The sequence below is a fragment of the Rhineura floridana genome, chromosome 3, assembly GCF_030035675.1.
Source record: "Rhineura floridana isolate rRhiFlo1 chromosome 3, rRhiFlo1.hap2, whole genome shotgun sequence".
NCBI classification, from domain to species: domain Eukaryota; kingdom Metazoa; phylum Chordata; class Lepidosauria; order Squamata; family Rhineuridae; genus Rhineura; species Rhineura floridana.
Genome location: NC_084482.1, coordinates 58,912,101 through 58,927,689, shown reverse-complemented (window position 1 = coordinate 58,927,689; position 15,589 = coordinate 58,912,101). Strand labels below are relative to the sequence as shown.

Sequence of the window (15,589 nt, the reverse complement as noted above, 5' to 3'; positions counted from 1 at the left end):
TGCCAAGCTCACACTTTTTTTTTTAAGGTGAGCACTTGCTCCCAACCTGACGGTTCCCATCATCAAAGAATTAACTGGAGCAGCAATGAGTAAGACAGGAAGGGAGAACTGCCCACCATAAATCAACAGCCTGTGTTGATGCCTAGGGGGGTGGGGGGCTCCCCAACATGGGAGGCACTCAAGAGGCAGCTGGACGGCCACCTGTCGGGTACGCTTTCATTTGGATTCCTGCATTGAGTAGGGAGTTGGACTCAGGGGCCTTATAGGCCCCTTCCAATTCTACAATTCTATGATTCTGTATTTACTAGCCCAAACACTGTCTGCCCAATCTTCTGGCATAGCAGGTAATGCTGGTTTTACCCTTGGACAGAACAGTGGAGCTACGGAAGAGGTAAGACGGGCATCCTGAACTTACAATAACAAGTCTGCCAGCAGGAAGCAGTATCATCAGGCCTCTTCACCGTCTGCGCACACAGGTTTGCCAGGTAGTTTTACTATCAGTTCGTACACAAGGTCACATGCTTGGTGCAGGCCTGTCATGTAGCCTGTGTGCATGTCTGGCCAGACACACCTGGCAGCTTTGTTTGTGCAATCCTGTGCTAATCGCTTCAGGAAAATCTGATTTTAATGAGGTTTTGCTGGCTTCTCTGCTAATCCCTGAATGGCTCCAGCATTAAAGATCTGGCTGTAATTGGTGCCAGGGCAACTAATCTTCCTCTGGTTCGGCAGTTCACAAGCCTTTCAGTGAAATGACCCAATAATGGAATTCTGCTTATATTCAAGAGCCACAGTTCCACAAATTGATCTGAAGAATCATTCACCAGTTCTCAACACATTGCATTACTCGGGAAACCTCTCCTCTGCTCCGTAAAGGTTCTGTCCTGTTGGATTTGAGCCCAAATTGCCACTATCCAAATGGATACCGTTGTGGTTTCAATGCCGAGAGTCATTTGCATTGGTAGAGGAGTGAACAAAAACGGATGCCTACAATTCCCTAGTTACTTTTGTACCTTCCCTCCTGTTGGTGCCCCTCTCCATAGCACATTCTAAATGTGTAAGCTCTTCAGGGCAGGTACCTTTTGTCTGATGGTGCTTTAATATAATCAGCTGGGAAGTCTCTCTCAGACTCTGAGCAAGGAACATGAAGTTAGAGCTGCTGAGTTCTGATCTTTCCCGGAAATGCCTAGCCAAGAAGAGCCAGATGGGCCCTGTTGCCAGGCAACAGAGTAATAATTGGGGGCGGGAAAGAGGGGATCAATCATGCTAAAATAATCCCTTTGCATCAACCCACACTGCAGCATTGCTGCCCATAAGAATTCTCCACAGGTTGGGGTCCCAGAAGAAAAAGTAGCTGTAAAACCCTCCCCACAACCACCAATCCAATGCCCAAGTCAAGGCACCTGAGAAAGAGACACAAGAATTACACACACTTAAGGTAAATCAGACTACCAGCTTAGGTGGCTGGAACAAAAGTGGGAAAAGCTGTAAAACAAAAGTTACTTTCAAGTTAGGAAATGGGAACTGAACTCCCACAAATTTCACTGACAGTTAATTTTCATTGTAAAATGAAATGCCCTAATCAGAGGCAGCATGTTTCTGAAAACCAGTTGCCGGAAGCCTCAGGAGGGGAGAGTGTTCTTGCACTCGGGTCCTGCTTGTGGGCTTCCCCCAGGCACCTGGCTGGCCACTGTGAGAACAGGATGCTGGACTAGATGGGCCACTGGCCTGATCCAGCAGGCTCTTCTTATGTTCTTATGTTCTTAAAGATTTTGAAGAACACGGGCAGAGCCTGTCTTCACTGTTACTATGTTAACCTGGATCACAAGCTACATTTAACCAGTTCACTAAGAGATGAGCAAACAGCTAGGTTACTCTAATTTTGTTAACTCACCTTTGGCGTCCCCATGAAACTCTGTTACCCATTCACTCTTTGGTTTGCTGAACAAGGAAGGAGGGAAACTCTGTGGCACAACACCACAGGGAAGGGTGACACAGGGCCTGGTTGCAATAGCCACACATGCAAAATGAAACAGGCCCAGTTCAGATGCAACAAGCGAAGCCATTGTTTGTTGTTCCATGCATGAGCCTGTGGTTTATTTATTTATTTATTGCATTAGTATAATGCCCCATAGCCGAAGCTCTCTGGGCAGTTTACAACAATTAAAAAACACATTTTTAAAAAGCAATTTAAAAACACATGCTAAAATGCCTGGGAGAAAAGGAAGTCTTGACCTGGTGCCAAAAAGATAACAGTGTTGGTGCCAAGCGCACCTCGTCAAACAGATCATTCCATAATTTGGGGGCCACCACTGAGAAGGCCTTCTCCCTTGTGGCCAGACTCCCAGCTTCCCTCCAAGTAGGCACCCGGAGGAGGGCCTTGGATGTGGAGTGGAGTGTACAGGTGGGTTCGTGTCCGGAGAGGCGTTCCATCATGTATTGTGGTCCTAAGCCATGTAAGGCTTTATAGGTTAAAACCAGCACCTTGAATCGAGCTCAGAAACATACAGGCAGCCAGTGCAGGCGGGCCAGAATCGGTTTTATGTGTTTGGACTGTCTGGTCCATGTCACCAATCTGGCCGCTGCATTTTGCACGAGCTGCAGTTTCCAAACCGTCTTCAAAGGCAGCCCCACGTAGAGTGCATTGCAGTAATCTAACTTGGAGGTTACCAGAGCATGGACAACTGAAGCCAGGTTATCCGTGTCCAGATAGGGGCGTAGTTGGGCCACTAACTGAAGTTGGTAGAAGGCACTCCATGCCACCGAGGCTACCTGAGCCTCAAGTGACAGAGATGGTTTAGGAGAATCTCCAAGCTACGAACCTGCTCCTTCAGGGGGAGTGCAACCCCATCCAGAACAGGTTGGACATCCACCATCCGGTCAGAAGAACCACCCACTAGCAGCATCTCAGTCTTGTCTGGATTGAGCCTCAGTTTATTAGCCCTCATCCAGTCCATTGTCGCAGCCAGGCACCGGTTCAGCACATTGACAGCCTCACCTGAAGAAGATGAAAAGGAGAAACAGAGCTGCGTGTCATCAGCATACTGATGGCAACGCACTCCAAAGCTCCAGATGACTGCACCCAACGGTTTCATGTAGATGTTGAACAGCATGGGGGACAGAACTGACCCCTGCGGAACCCCATACTGGAGAGTACAGGGTGCCCAGCAATGTTCCCCAAGTACCACCTTCTGGAGCCGACCCGCCAAGTAGGAGCGGAACCACCGCCATGCAATCCCTCCCACTCCCAACTCAGCCAGTCTTCTCATGGTTGATGGTATCGAAAGCCGCTGAGAGATCATGGAGAATCAACGGAGTCACACTCCCCCTTGTCTCTCTCCCAACAGAGGTCATCATACAGGGCGACCAAGGCTGTTTCAGTGCCAAAACCAGGCCTGAAACCCGACTGAAATGGATCCAGATAATCAGTCTCATCCAAGAATGTCTGGAGCTGGCCTGCCACCACTTGTTCAAGGACCTTGCCCAGGAATGGAACATTTGCTACTGGCCTGTAGTTATTAAGATTTTCTGGGTCCAGGGAGGGTCTCTTCAGGAGTGGTCTCACTACTGCCTCTTTCAGGCAGCCAGGGATCACTCCCTCTCGCAGAGAAGCATTAATCACTTCCCTGGCCCAGTCAGCTGTTCCATCCCTGCTAGCTTTTATTAGCCAAGAAGGGCAAAGATCCAGCACAGAAGTGGTTGCAAAAACCTGTCCAAGCACCTTGTCAGCGTTCTGAAGCTGTACCAACTGAAACTCATCCAAGGAATCGGGACAAGGCTGTGCTCTGGACACCTCGCTTGATTCACCTGCTATAACACTGGAGTCTAAGTCCTAGCGGATGCTAAAGATTTTATCCTGGAAGTGCCTAGCAAATTCATTACAGTGGGCCTCAGATGGTTCTACCATGTCCCTGGTGCCAACGTGTAATAGCCCCCAGACAATTCTGAAGAGCTCCGCTGGGCAGCAGATTGATGATTTGATAGCGGCAGCAAAATATTGGTTTTTTTGCTGCCCTCACTGCCCCTAAATACAGCTTACCATAGGCACTTACCAGTGTATAATTGCATCCACTAGGAGTTCGTCTCCATCTGCACTCAAGCCGTCTCCGATATTGTTTCATCGCTCTCAGCTCTGGGGTATACCATGGAGCCGCATGAGCTCTACACAGGAGAGGGCGCTCAGGAGCAATTGTGTCAACCGCCCGGGTCATTTCTGTATTCCACAGTTCAACCAGGGTTTCGACAGGAGCACCAGCCCTATCAGCCGGTTTGCATGCTCCTCTCTCTTTCTCTTTTGTCTGTGAGAGGAAAAGATTGCAGAAGCATCTGCAGTTTCCAGGTGAACCAAGTCTCAGGAAACAGTGGCCTATCCACAAAGAAAGCTATACCTTGTTTTGACATCCTGGTTTTGTTTTTACTAACCACACTGCTGTGTTGGGAGATAAAAGGAAGCTGTAGTTTATTTAAAAGCAGGCACTGAAAAGTGAACTGAAGAGGAGGAGGAGAAAGAAGGGGAAGTATGCAAGCCAGCAGCTCACCGCGGTTCACTTTTGTAGCAAACCAAGGCTTGTTATGTCTGAACACAGCCACAGAGTTGCACGTCACAGGAAGTCACCCCAATAATATCAGTCTCTGTAGTCTTGACGGTAGGTGACCTATTTTCACACCACCACTTTGAGTGATCTTGTTTCATACTCACGCACGCCCACCCTCACAGCCCCTCACAGTGCATCCCACAATCTATACCTCAATGATACGGTCTTGAGGCAGCAGTCCTGAGGCTTCAGCTGGTGAGTCTGGATCCACGGCACGGACATACTGGCCCGGCTTGGTCTTGTCACTATGGAGATTGAATCCATACCCGTTGGGACCCTTCTTCATTTGGCAGAGACGAGGCCGCAACTCTTTCTAAAGGGGAGACACATAAGATGCTTCTCATTATTTCACCATCTAGTCAGGTGTCTCTGTCAATTTCTTTTCAAATAGTACAGCCAGAACCACATGGAGCCAGTATCTCTGTAGATACAAATGCTAATTCTTGAGGTATGACTTGCCTTCAATCACCCTGCAGTACTACTCTGGGTCTGCAGAGGATTACCAGCACTGGATAGCCTGGCCTTTGCATCCTGATCCTAATACTCACGAAAGTATAATGACAGAAGTACTTCTGATGAACACTGCACTCCTCACCTATTTGTGTTTGCTGAATACCCACATAAAAACAACAGGAGATCTAGGGAAGGGAAGTAGAAACCCATCAGTACAGAAATGGGCAATATCCTGCTACTTTATAATATACCTCTTATCAGCACATGTTGATAGGTATGAGAAGGAAAAAAATCCTTATGTGCTAGAATTGCTCTTGCCATCTCACATACTTTGCTCTCAAGTAGACATGGCTATACATAGGTCACGTTTGTCCACAAGAATAAAAACACGTTGGATTTAGGTAAGAAAGTTTTCATTTTTAAAAGCAAGTTTCTAGCCCTTATGGCCATGAAGGTAGGCTTATAAGTCTGTAGGCACCTGCCAACAAGTGAATTGGACTGGGAAGAGAGAGATGGGAGAAAAGAGTAGAACCTGTGATGCTCTTGCTCCTCCCATGATTAGCAAAACCAGACTAAATTATGGAGAACAGCAAACATTTCAGAACTGTAGAGAACAAGCAGCATGACAATTTGCATAATATACAGGCCACATACAGTAATTGGGCTTTTCTTGGCATATAATCTGGATCATTCAACCCAAAAGTCTGGAATTGTTTTGGGGATAGAATATAACCAGACCATTCAGCCCCCAGCATGCACTGGAAGAACTTTCACAATTAGTCTTATCCTACACAAAGACGATGCAACAAGCAAGTAAGGGTTTTTTTTTACAATTCTGACATGCAAATGTGTAAATGCCAAGGCAAGCAAGTTAGAAGTTAAAATTTCTCAAGCAAGTTAGAAGTTAAAATTTCTCGTTCCCCTTTCTTTCTATGCACAACTCTACAGGGCCTCTCCATCAGCTCTGCTGAAAGACCAGCAACTTTTGGTTTTTCCTCTCCTGAAAATCTTTCTATGCAGCTACTCATTACAAGAACTCCCTAACCGAATAGCTAAGAAATTGAATTTGTTTTCTCCTCTTCCCTCCAAACCTTTTTCCTTTTGTGTCATGTTTGTTAGATCGTAAGTGTAACTGACATTTATAACTGCTCTGGAAGCTTGGGGTGTGTGTGAAAAATAGAAAATGAATTAAATAATCTGTCATTTCACATGTATATCCAGCTCCATTTGCCAAGGATTAGCACTCAAACTGAGTGTTTACTGGGAGCTTTGATAACCTCCGCAACAGCAGACACTGTAAAAGACCTCCCCTTCTTGCCTTTCTTTCACCCATTGGGCCACCCTGCCTCATGTTTCCTCCCTAAAATGGGGATAGAACAGCTGGGCAGTGGAACCCATCATTAGCAGTCATTGCCACACTGAAGGCTTCTAGGGTAGAGGAGGAGCTGGCACACCCAGCAGCCTTCCCAACTTCATCCTCCACAGATAAGGAAGCCAAGCCAATGACACAGCACATGAGTTTCCTTAGGGAAACAAACACAGTAACTGCAGCATATCCCACTGACATACAGGGCTGAGTCCAAAGCCACCTTCTCACTCATCAAGATGGTGCGTGTGCTCAGAGAACACCAACTCCTGCAACTGATGTGGTGCCTCCCAGATGACTTAAAGAATGAGGTCAATAAGTGTGTCAGATGCTCTCTTGACCATGATGCCTCTTTTAGGAAAAAGCCCCGGGGATCTACCACCCACTTCTCAGGTTTCCTGAGCACTACTGAAACCCACTTTCCTCCCCTGCTCATGCTGATATAAAGTTTATCCCAATTATGGAGGTCTTGAAAAAGAGACGCCCCCTCTAGATGTTCATCTGGCAGTCCTACATGGCAATGACCCTCCTACAAAGGAACAGAAAGCAAAGCCCACTAGACCCTTGGGGGGGTGGAAGGTAGGAACTGTCCCCATGAGAAGTTTCAAGGATCAATGCTAGAATTTCTTCCATGTTCAGCTTTGATATTTTATATTGGGGGGACCAACCAAAGCAGCTCCTCATCATCAGATTCAAGGCTGTGAGAGCCCTATACCAAATCCTATGGGAGGTGGGAGGCTACTTCAGGTAGATTTTTTTCAGTGCTGGAAAACACATGTGTACCATCATGTTTAACATGTGGTATAAGGGTTTGGGCAGACTTTAAATTAAACAGCTGCCCCTTATTCCAGAACAGGGCCGGGGAACCTATGGCCCTCATGTTGCCAGACCCCAGACCCCATCAGCCTCAGCCAGCATGCAACCATGGAGTCCAGCAACATCTGGAGGGCCACAGATTCCTCACCTATGCTCCAGAACCTCAGGGATTCACAGAATATAAGTGGATGGGCCTCCCTTTGGAAACACCCAGTTGCTCACCTCTTTGCCGAGCACGACCTCAGCCCTGAAGCTTTAGAAATAAAGGCACAGACCTGGCAACGCTACCGACACATGTCCTCCATGGGCTTTGCCAAGAGTGAATCTTTCTCATGTACAGCTTGCTAGGTTGCAGAATGTACAAGTATACATCAAATTATACTACAGCCTATAATGCATGCTGGGGTTTTGAACGAGACCCAACGTTTACACCTGCTTTGTGCCACTTGCCAGAACAGCTTGTTTGGTATGCAAGGAGGCAGCATGAGTTATAGCTACGGTGAGATCTGCAGCCTCTCTCCTACCTTACCCTCCAAGTTCTCCCTATGGACTTGGGACACAAGAAGTCATCCTGTGTGTCCTCCCGTTGGAAAGACTCAGATGATGAGGAGTGGGTTTGGGGAAAGGGAATGAAATGACCCAATGGAAAAAAGCCAGCCTGACCTAGCTTGCTAATTATGGCTCAAACCAATAGTCTTCGAAAATGTTTCATCAAAGAATGCATAGATAAGGGCAATAGTTCAAGAGAGTCTGATGCAAGAACGAATAGACAGCAAGTAGAAGGTCACTGCATCAACACATGATGACAGGTCTCAAACTGAGCGCAAGAAATAAACATCATCCATCAGACAGAAAGATGGAGAAGTGTACTTGGAGTTCCATGTTGGCACCATACAAAGGGTGAGTGGAATCCTCATAGAGATCAAGGCTTGTGATTCACTGAAAACCATAGAAGACAGTATGCTATCGCTATTATGTCAATAGGCCAGCCATTTTAGTTGGCAGTCAGTTGCCTCTAGAACCCCAAATTGTACATTCCCAATGCTTATGTGCAATTTCTAAAAAAAAATAAAAATCTGTTGGATAGAGAAAATGTTACAAGCACTTTTTAAAACAAGCCAAGCAACACCCAGCTCCACAGTGAGGTTTTCTCCAAGATACTAACACCTCCCACAGCTTTTCCTTCTGTTAAATCAAAGTGCTGAGGAAAGCAGGGTATTGGCTTCACTTTACATATACCAGACACACTTTTTTATTGCTTTCATCCAGACTGTCTTGGGGGAATACTGTAATTTGGACAGCCATCAAGGATGGCTGACATCTCTGGATCAATCTCTGGGACTCTAGTTTTACTTGAAAGCAAAGGTCTGGATGGTGTGGAAACAAAATTCTATTAAGATGCATTTCAAGCTATTTTCCTCAAACATTCCTCAATTTTTGTTACAAGAACTCTTCACCTGCTGAAATATCCAAAGTGCTCTCTGTGCAGAGAACAGACACATTTAAAATGGTCCTTGCAATGAGATGGTAGGCACTAGGGAGTCTCAGAAACAGATACTGAACAGTTTTACTATTTTCAGTTATGGATGTGCAGGCTATAATTCCTTTTAATCACTGAAAGCCTTGTACGGTTTGTTCCCTCCGCCCCCAGTAAAATCCCACTCATTTATTACACAAGCCTTTGCCAACTTGGTGCCCTCCAGATGTTTTAGACTACAACTCCCTTTGTAGAGAACTCATGGCAAAGAATCCTTAGGCAGAAATGGTTTGAATGCCTCTGAGCATGTTGCAGTTTGAGCCCCTCCCCACACAGTTAGAATTAAGCAAGATTTACAAACCGGGGGCCTATCTCCCAGAGCCTCTCTTAGAAAATAAAGAACTAAACTCTAAAGCCAGAGAGCACATCGTGCTAGCACTTCCCCTAATTATCGTTCCAGAAACTCCTCACCAAAAACATTCTTCTCATAACTTTCCTCCTCCTCGTTGAATGCAAGGCCTCTGTCCCTTTCGTCCCCACTCATACTCAGTTTGGGTACCAAGACTCACCAGAGCTGAACCCAGAAGTCTATCCACTCCACATATTCCAGGATTCTGCCCTGGGTTTGCAGAGTACCACTTAAGCATGGACAGAGTGCCATCTTCTGGCACACTCAGAATGCAGGAGCAGGTTGTCTCCATGCGCTTGCTCAGCCCCATGGATTTCAGTATGAGGACCAAACCCACACTTCTGAACTATACCTCCAAATCACTCCTGCTTTCTTCCCTCTTTTCAACATCACTGCCTAACTCAAAAAACCTTTCTAACAGCTCAGTGGAAGACACTTTCATTTTGACTGTGTGTCTTTTATGCTCTTTAGATGCATGAAGGGAGTGGGGGTTGGGGCAGGTGAATGAGCCACTTCCCTTGCCTGTATCCCTTCTACCCTCCACACATACACCCAAAAAAGTTTAGTTGTGGCTGCAATTGGCTTTTTCCCTTCCTTGCTTCTACAGTCAAGCCACTCTCTTGCATTCTGTTCTCCACTTCTTCATAGAATTGTAGAGTTGGAAGGGGCCTATAAGGCTATCGAGTCCAACCCCCTGCTCAATGCAGGAATCCAAATGAAAGCACACCTGACAGGTGGCTGTCCAGCTGCCTCTTGAAGACCTCCCGTGTCGAAGAGCCCACCACTTCTCACAGTCTCGGGAACAGAGAAAATGAGCCAATAAGAAAGCACCTGATTTGCATTTATCACTAAAGCACTTGGGAAGAGACTTCCGAGGAAAGTGAATCAATATTTGCATTGAACAGAATGCGTCCTATGCAACATGCCATCTATGCTGGTTAAAGCTAGAATTTTAGTTATGTAACCAATTGTAGTTTTTGGCCCCGTCATAAGGAAACGAATCAGAGGGTTTTATAAAAATTTGGCAGGCATTTCCTTTATGATGCCTGCTCCCAGGTCTTCAGGTTTTGCTGGCACAGTCAGGCATATAGTACAAAAACCAACAAAAGCGTAGGCATGCACACATGAAACATGGTTCCTTTGGGATAACCCCTCCCCCCAAAAAACAGAGCTCTGAAAATTAGTGTTGTAAGCAGGAAGAGCCCTATCCTATCCCTCACCTGCACCACCACCATTCCAGGACTCTACTACCCAGTTCTGTATAATGGCTCTGAGGACATACACATAGGCCAGTCAGCATGTAAGGGCACCAAAGCGTGCATGTACACAGTTCTGTTGACAGAAGTTATCCCTTTATTTCCAATCTGGAATCTCAGAGCCAAGCATGCAAAACAATCCAAACACAAACTGAATACACATCATACAGCAATGTAGACGCACTGTACTGCAGGGCTTACGACAGCGGTGGCCTGGTATGGGTCCCCATTTGGCCGGCAAGGCTGCTTCCCTCAAACCATGCATACCTGCTCCACACTTGACATCATATGTGATGCCAGGGGTGGGGCAGGGTAGAGAAACAGCTGGGTTGGCTGTGCAATCAAGCTCCTTGTAGGGAACTCGGTCACACAGCCAGTCCCTGCAGAAAGTAGCTTTGCGAGCCCTGTGCAGTGAGCTTGCAAAGCACTGTGCACAGTGCTTCCCAAACACCCAACAGAGAAATGGCTCTCAGGTGCACAAAGCACATGCCAAGCACTGAGCATAGGACTGGCAACGCCTCTTGTGCTGTGGTTCCCAAGCACCGGACAACCAGCTGGCTGTAGGGCACTTGGAAAGCATTATGCAAGGGACTTTGCCAGGTGGCATGACAACTCACTTGATGTCATAATTGTCCTGCCCACCTGTCAAAGCTCCCCCATGGGGATAGGGACAGAGAAAAATCTGGCCCTTTGAGCCAAAAAAGTCCCCTCCCTCCGGCTTAGAGTGTCAGACAAGGATGAAAGAGACCCAGGTTGAAATACCCATTTGGCCACAAAGCTCACTAGGGCAACACTGGACCAAATTGGGTCGTTCAGCCCAATATAACATTACAGCAGGTGTGGGGAACCTCTGGCCCTCCACATGTTGCTGAACTACAACTCCCATCATTCCTGGTTTTTTGCCTTGCTTGCTGGGGCAGATGGAAGTTGTAGTTCAGCAACATCTGGAGAGCCAGAGGTTCTCCACACCTGCTTTACAGGGTTCTTATATGGGCAAAAACTGGGGAGGGCATGTCTTGAGCTCCATGGAGGGGACAAAAATGAAGCAAAGCAAACAAAAATAAGTAATAGCCTTGGAAATGTAAAGGAGGAAGAGAAGGAACTTTCCAAAAAGGAATGGAAAATGAATGGCCTGCATGCAGTTTCTTAAAGGAACTTACTCCATTGCAGCCGCTGAATCACAGGATCCCTCATTACCACCTCAGCCCTCACAATACTCCTGCACAGCAGGGAGTTGGCTTATCAGATGCCGTATAAAGGAATTTGGAGTGCGGGCAGGGAAAGCTGGGGGGGGCAGTTACCCAACTGTCCTCTCCCCACCCCCACCCTTGCGCCATAGGCTGTGCTAGCAGCTAGACAGTGCCAAGTTTACATTAGCATTCACCACACCCCTTTCTTATGTTGCACTTCTAGAGCATCTCTATTGCTTTCATGAAAAGAAAAGGGAAGCTCAAGATTCCCAAAGCAAAAAAATAAACACTGTTCCTCAGAACAGTTTTAGCAAATGCCAAGGCAACCTTTTTGTCTTCACCCACTTGAACTGCACACAGCAACATAGGAAATGGCCTTGTTCCAAGCCAGGCCTTCTTCCACCAGCCTTCCCCAATCTAAGGGCCTCCGTATCAGATGCTCCTGGGCTACAGATCCCATTATACCTGACCATTAGCCATGCTGGTTGGGGCTGATGGGCGTTGGAGTCCAGCAACATCTGGAGGGTGCCACGTTAAGGAAGATTGGCCTGCACTGACTGGCAGCAGCTCCCCAGGTTTTCAGACATGCCGTGGCTTGAAACAGAGACCTTTGGCATGAGAAACATGTGCTCTGCCACTGGGCTACAGCCCTTCTCTTGTCTGTAAAATTATTTACAGTAGTACTGGTTCATTCTCAGCTGTGTTATGTAGGCTGCAATGCCTCTTCTTTTCCAGTTTTCTAAATGAGGAACTGAGGCAAGAAGCCTGCTACAGGGGGCTGGGATTTAAATGTGCTCTATTGGTCTGGGCCATCCCAGCTGCCATTACTCTGCTCGACACAGTGGGCATGTTTTCAAGTCACCTTCCCAGCTCCTTCCGGGTCTGTGCCCTTTTGGCCAAGTTTCAAGTATTTATCAAAACAAGCAGAAACTTAACAGTGCAGCTATAAATTGCCTATTACCTCAATTTATATAAATAGTCTTTATACAAATGAAAAAGGTGAGGAATCACTAAAAGCAGAGCTATGGTCACATAGAAAAAGGAAGAAGTCACCAGGCCACGAGGAAGAATGTTTGCAGTTAGAACCTGGCTCCATGTGATCTCCGTTTACCCTCTTTAGAGCCATTGTTTCATGAGGAAGGCAAGCAGACAGTTGCCAGCACTTGCAGGCATGTGGAGTCTGGGGTTGGATTATCCAAGCCAAAACTGTTCAAGACCCAGCTAGGACAAGAAACTCCTGGCAGTTTGAAACTGGAAGTACTAAAGGCTAAAAATACTAAACCAGAAAAACAGCTTTGTGGGCAGCTTTCGGCTTGATCTTCATTTTTGGTTGGTGCCCTGTACCCCATGTCACCCTCAGTTATAAGTAGAACAGTGACCAGAACAGGGTGGCAGGTGTTCCATTGCCATACAATTTATTCAGGATTCTGGAATCAACTGGAGCGAAAGGGAAGGATGCAGGCTGTAAAGATGGGAAGGTCAGCAGGGTAAGTTACCTTTGAACTTGGAACACAGCAACCCTTCTGCCCAATTTCATCTAGAGCATTTACCAGCCAGTACCTCCAGATTAAACATTTCTTTGAAACAATGAGACTTTAAACTATTTATAAATACAGCTATTAAGTTTGTGAAATGCCATTTTGCATGTAATGGGGTACGGGTGGGAGATCTGTCCAACTCAGTATCCCATTTCTACCCACAGATTCTTCAGTGGAAGAATAAAGCATCAAAATGTCCCTAGTTCACAGCAATGCCTTTATCTAGCTAAGGCCCAATCTAACATGTTCCATTCCCCAAGCACATTACAGCACAGACAGTGCAATCCCATCCATGAGGCAAACACCACTGAGGTCAATGAGGCTGACTCCCAAATAATGATGGCACAGAGAGTCAGACTCTGTGCTGTTCTACGCAGGTGGCATGAAACATCATTTGGGTTAGGAATGTATTTGTATGCACACACAAAGTTATTACAGGAAGGAAAGCAACATAAACTTGCATTGTGGTTGCTTGCTAAAAGAGAGACTGTAAGGCAACTTCCACCAGTGGGCAGGCTATCAGTGGTAGTGCAGAATGCTATGGTAATTGTATTTACCCACTTAGTTTTCCAGCTGCCAAAAACTGTAGAAAAGCAAAGGACCAATTCATGCAACCTTTTGACTTGTGGCAGCCATCTGGCATCAATGAGCATGCCTGCATCCTGTCCATCACTGATTATACAAAGCCACTGCACTATAATACTTTTGATGCACCCTACTACAAGTTTCAGCTTTTAAACATTCTTGCAGTGATGTGCAAGACTTAAAATTGCTCATGGCAGTGGCCACATACAAATGGCAGGCCCATGGGCAAAGACCAATATACACAGTGGAATTTCAAACAGAATGTTTATGTGGCATCGGCCTTAATTTTCTAGTTTCTATGGAACAACTGAAGAAGGGAATTGGCCAGCTTCTGCCTTGAAGCTTACTGAAATCTAAATAAATGTGTCAACAGCAATAGTTAAGAATCAGCACAGCCACACCAACATTGAAATGATCAACACTTATGATGTATTACAGTTATCTTGTTCTATTCCAGAGATCCAATTCCTAACACACACAAAGTTTTGTTAATTTTTGAGTGTTTTGCGGTAATCTATGAGTGGATTTAAGCTCAAGGGATGCATTGCAGATAACCGTTTGTGGGCCGCATACCAGTGGTGGATGGGGCCAGATGCAAAAGTGGGCAGAGCAATGGATGCGACTCTCATTTTTGTACAGTAAGTTACATTGCAGCCATGCAAAAGTTAGAAGTTTCTACACCAAGACACATACCACTCTCCATCCAGGCAAGCTAGAGTCATTATCATAATTTAAGTAAACAATCCAACCAGGAAAAAGCACACAATGAGGGGGTGGCCTGGGCAGAGTCCCAAGGACCAAACAGAAGCCTGGAGGGTCACATTTGACCACTGGGCCTGAGGTTCTCCAGCCCTGCTATAGTCAATGTAGTCGTCTCCTTAACTAGCTGCATATATAGATTTTATCAAGTTGTTGGTTTCTTTCTGAAAGACAGCAGGAAGGGAGCCTGGCAGATCTCCACAGAGAAGGTGTTCCCAAAGCCTTGGTGCCACCATCAAAGCAGCCCTGTGTCTCCAATGCCCACTTGCTTGGCCATGCAAAGATGATGACACAGAGAGCAACGCCTCCAAAGCAGACCTGGAAGTCCAGGCAGGCTGATATAAGAGCAGGGGGCCTTTGAGGTAACCATGTCTGAGTCCAGTCAGGGATTTAAAAGCCAAGACTTCTATATAAACTGAGCCCAGAAATAGACAGGTGACCAAACGAAGCTGGAACAAGACCAAACTAACATGCTCCGATGGTTGGGCTCCAGGTCTCATGTTCATATTGGGATCAAATGAAGTTTCCAAGCATTTAAAGGGCAGCCACGCAAAGAGTACATTGCAATAGTCTAGTCTGGAAATAAATAAAAAATAGATAACTGATGCTCAGTGTGCCTTTAAAAGAGGACTAAGCTGATGAATCAACCAAAGCTGATAAAAAACACTCTTGACAACCACTGCTACCTGAGCAACCAGGGAAAGTGTGGGACCAAGAATATGCCCCTTGCTCCTACAAGGGCAGCGCAGCCCCATCCAAGGTGAGACAAATACTCTTTTATCCTAGCCAGAATTCCCAGCAAATGCACAGTGCCTCTCTCTATCTGGATTTCCTTTCATTTGATCTCTGTGTACTGGGTTTGCTAGAATGTTTTCTAACATGTCAACAAGAGAATGGATGACCCATTTGACCTTCCGTTGCCGATTCCACTTCCTCTTCTGTCCTTCCCTTTTTAATTCCTGGTACATATTGACTTTTGATTAAAGGGCTTTTTGAAAAAGCTTGAGCTCTCCAAGAGAGGCCTTGTTGACAGGGCTGAGCTTCCGACAAGGATTCTGAGGGAAATAAATCATTGCAGCAGTCAAAACTTCAATTCTCTGGAAGAGTGTAACGTCTATTTCAAATCTAGATGCAAAGTAACATTTCAT

The 15,589-nt window shown here is 46.2% G+C and overlaps 1 protein-coding gene across 2 annotated transcripts in view; it reads right to left on the bottom strand.

The window, feature by feature from the left end:
- NHERF1 (NHERF family PDZ scaffold protein 1) overlaps positions 1-15,589 on the bottom strand; it is a 61,912-nt gene that overhangs the window by 17,356 nt on the left and 28,967 nt on the right. For both annotated transcript variants that reach the window (XM_061616081.1, XM_061616080.1), the window contains exon 2: positions 4,744-4,905. In XM_061616081.1, the coding sequence (XP_061472065.1) occupies positions 4,744-4,905 (162 nt within the window). The remainder of the gene's footprint in view (positions 1-4,743; positions 4,906-15,589) is intronic.